General features: G+C 44.0%; 1 protein-coding gene across 1 annotated transcript; it reads right to left on the bottom strand.

The window, feature by feature from the left end:
• Positions 1-367: 367 nt before the first annotated feature.
• LOC110287636 (olfactory receptor 1361-like) lies at positions 368-1,309 on the bottom strand. The gene has a single exon (XM_021154198.1). It carries the CDS (start codon positions 1,307-1,309, stop codon positions 368-370), a length of 942 nt encoding a protein of 313 aa, XP_021009857.1.
• Between the last annotated feature and the right edge of the window lie 2,941 nt (positions 1,310-4,250).

Raw genomic sequence — 4,250 nt, 5'->3', positions numbered from 1 at the left:
AATGACATCCCATCTGGAGGAGGAATCTATTCCCCATTCTGACAACACCTGACCCAGTTTTGAGCTTACCACAAGTCACTTTTCAGTGTTGTCCCATAGATACTCCTTGCACTTTCCCAGAACTGTAGATGGGTGCTCATGGTGAATTCTGCCAAGGTATTGACATGATAATCCAAGTAACAACCTTCAGTAAAGAGATTTTTTTTTTCATTCTTTTACCCAAAGGGTTTGTATCCTGGGCTCTGTATCTGGTAGAGATAGTAGATGCTTTTCTTACAACAAAACAAGTGCTCCATTTCAAATAATTGAAAAAACATGAATAATTGTTAGACATTAGTTCCTTCTGTGATGTTTGACACCCCCAACATTACTGCTTAGATATAAATCTCATGGCAAGCACTTTCCTTAAAGCCCCATTCATGTCCCTGTTCCTCAGGCTGTAGATGAAAGGGTTCAGCATGGGGGTCACCACTGTGTACATCATGGCAGCTGCCATGTCCCTCCCAGCTGAGTGAGAAGATGAGGGGTTGAAATACAGGGATATGATAGTGCCATAGAAGAGGCACACAACAGCCAGGTGTGAGCCACAGGTGGAGAAGGCTTTCCATCTTCCTGTGGATGAGATTCTCAGGATGGCACAAGCAATAAGGATATAAGACAAGAGGATGCAAACAAATGGAGCTAACATTATCAGCCCTGCAACAGCAAGAATCATCAACTCATTGAGATGTGTGTCTGAGCAAGAGAGTTTCAGCAGGGGAGTCACTTCACAGAAGAAGTGGGGGATCACATTATCCCCACAGAAGTAGAGTTGAGCCACGAGCAGTGTGTGCAACAGAGCATTCAGACTGGCTACCATCCAGGACCCAACAACAAGAAGGACACAAAGCTGATGGGTCATCTTTGTTGTGTAGTGTAAAGGGTGGCATATGGCCACAAATCGGTCATAGGCCATCACAGCCAGCAGGAAATTGTCCATGTCAGCAAACACACAGAGAAAATACAGCTGTGTGAGGCACCCAGAGAATGAAATGGCTTGATTTCTGAGTATGTGAATGGCCAGTACCTTAGGGACAGTGGTAGAGGAGAAGCAGACATCCACAAAGGACAGGTTGCTGAGGAAGAAGTACATGGGGGTGTGCAGGCGGGAGTCTGTGCTGATGGCCAGGATGATGAGCAGGTTTCCCAGGACAGTGGCCAGGTACATGATGAGGAAGAGTAGAAAGATGAGCTGCTGTTGCTGCTGGGGCTGCCTGGAGAGTCCCAGAAGGAGGAACTCAGAGACACTGGACTGGTTGGTGCCTCCCATAGATTTTTAGCCCAGCTATAAAGAAGAGAAGCAGAATCCAACAAATCATACTATAGTCATTGCCACATTTAAAAGAAAAACTGCAACAGGGCTCTGAAAATATTTCAACAATCATAAAGTCTCGCTGATTTTCCAGAGAATCTAAGTTCAATTCCCAGCCCCAACAGCATAGCTAGAGTTATGTATATAATCCTTTCCCATGTTCTCTATTTCCCTCTTCTGAATTCAGCACAAACACATTCAGAATACATACATTCAGGTAAAACACCTAAAGATATAAAATAAAGTGAATCAGAAAACAAAATATATGCTTTAAATAAGCAAGTTTGCTTTAGATTGGTTGAGTCAGTACCTACCTATAGTGCTCAGCTTCCAATGCCCAGTCTAAGATGGTTCTGGACACACCAGATTCACCCCTCTACTTCATTGAATACTGCATAAAATATAAGTGCATGGGCTGCAGAATGTTCCAGTGGGTAAAGGTGTTTACTGAACTGAACTTGAAAACCTGAGTTTGACACCAAAATACTCATAAAAGTGTTAAATATCAATTGACAGACTCTCTCTCTCTCTCTCTCTCTCTCTCTCTCTCTCTCTCTCTCTCTCTCTCTCTCTCTCTGTGTGTGTGTGTGTGTGTGTGTGAGGTGTAGAGAACCCACCCCAGTTATCCCTTGTCCTCTACATGTACACTGCGGCATGTGTACCCCACAAATCCAGTAATACATACATTGTCTTAATGTATGCATAGATGGCCTTTCCCTGATATCATGCACATCTCTGTTTGTCTCTGTTTTTCCTCTAGTCCTTAGCATCTCATATTTTTAAAAAAGCCAAAAAAGAAGAAAAACACCAGTAGTAGTCAGAGAGATGGCTCAACGTGTAAAGACTCTTAACCCAAGTCTGATGAGCTGAGTCCAAGCCCCTGGGATCTATATGGTAGAAGGAGAAATATAATTCCCTTAAAAGTTGTCCTCTGGCCTCTACGTTGCTGTACACACACACACACACACACACACACACACACACACACACACACACACACACACACACACATATGCATGCTCGCAAACATGCACACAAAAAGTCACAAGATTATTAAATTTTTTAAATGATAAGTAGTTAGTTACTGTTATATTCAACTCAAATTGAACTTCATGGACTCATAATCACTGCTGCTGGTCCTTAAACATAGATGAGTGAGCATAATCACTAATAAAGAAATTGGCATCTATACTGCTATTATAATACCTGACAGCTCAGTGCTGCAACTGCCCCATGTTCACTAACTTGGAGCTGCTGGGCAATTGTGAGTTTATTCTAAGGATCAGAAAAGGTCAGAAGCCTAGGAGGGTTCTGAACAAGTGCAGAGTGAGTGATTTCCATCCTGTCCATCTATGCAGCAAGGAGGTTTGGGGACTCAGACAGATATTTACTGCATCATTCTTCCCAGTGGGCTAGAATCCCTGAGCATCTTATTAAAGACAGGCAGACAGTAATTGTCCTGTGTATCTTCTGGTCTCTGTAGACCAACAATGAGGAAGAAGTAAAGTATTTTACTCCTAGATGGAGACAAGTCCCACAGAAAATTCCCTGTGAGTGTCATCATCTCGGTGAGGTAAGAGTGTAGATTTGCCTTAGCCCAGAATCTTCTCTTACAGTACAGAAACCAGAGACATTATGGCTGTTTGATGATGTCACACTTTTGTATCCTGTCTTGTTGTTTACTGTACAGGAATTATGGTATATTTCCAAATGGAAAGATGAGAGGCAAGAATGGAATAGATAAAATTAAAATTGAGGATGATCACTAAAGTATTTTGTGTAAAATGCAGCAAAGAAGGGGAAAGATGAAAGAATATCTGGCCAGAAATGACTGAAAAATGCATGCACCAAGAGAAATTTTCCTTTGGATTGTCATCCCAGCTCACAATGGATCACCCACATCTGCAAATCTATCTGCTCTTTAGAGTATGGCTCTGGCTGGTGCAGACTCTTAGCTGGTCTGCTCCAGTGAAGATACCATATCCTGACCCATCCTAGAGGACCTACTAAACTCAGAACAGTTGGTAAGAACCATCCTCCCTCCTCCAGAGTCCCAGAGAAGCTGCTGGGAGCCCAGTGGACTCAAGACCCATCACCCACCAAAACACACACCTTCTCAAATACCATTCCCCTTCCATCCCTTCTGCTTCTTCCACTCAGTCCTTTCTGCTGGCTCCAGTGAAGACACCATATCCTGACCTATTCTAGAGGACCTGCTACACTCAGAGCAATTGAGGACAAGATGCACTTAGAGTAGTTGAGGTTCAGCTGCACTCAGAGCAGTTGGACAACAGCTTGACTGCTCCACTGAAGACCCAGCAGTCTGAAGGACTCCCAGGAGTACTATTGAAGCCAGGGCAACAGATCAGCAGCTTCTATGCCCAGTTGGAAAGCCCCACAGGTGGTCTGATACATCCAAGGCTACAGGCCTACCAGGAGACCTGAAGCAACCCAGGGACAAAAGAGGCAGACTCCAGACAGTCACCCAGACCAACAAATACCAGGGATATCCAGATGGCAAAAGACAAGCGCAAGACCATAAGCAACAGAAGCCAATATAAGTGGACATCATCAGAACCCAGTTCTCCCACCACAGCAAACCCTGAATACAACAGCACACCTGAAAATCAGAAAGCCGACCTAAAATCCTATCTCATGAAGATAATAGGGTCTTTTAAGGAGGATATCAATAACTCACTGAAAAAATACAGGACAACATGTAAGGAGCCGTCCTCACATTCGCCATTATAAGATGGCACTGACACCTGTGTTCTAAGTAGTAAACAAACCATCTGCACATGCGCTGGGGTAGTTTCCCACCCCATGTGCTCTGCCTTTCCCGTGACGACAACTCTGGCTGATGGGCTGCAGCCAATCAGGGAGTGACACGTCCGAGGCG

The sequence above is a fragment of the Mus caroli genome, unplaced genomic scaffold, assembly GCF_900094665.2.
Source record: "Mus caroli unplaced genomic scaffold, CAROLI_EIJ_v1.1 scaffold_14476_1, whole genome shotgun sequence".
Lineage (NCBI taxonomy): Eukaryota > Metazoa > Chordata > Mammalia > Rodentia > Muridae > Mus > Mus caroli.
This window is presented reverse-complemented; position numbering and strand designations above follow the sequence as displayed.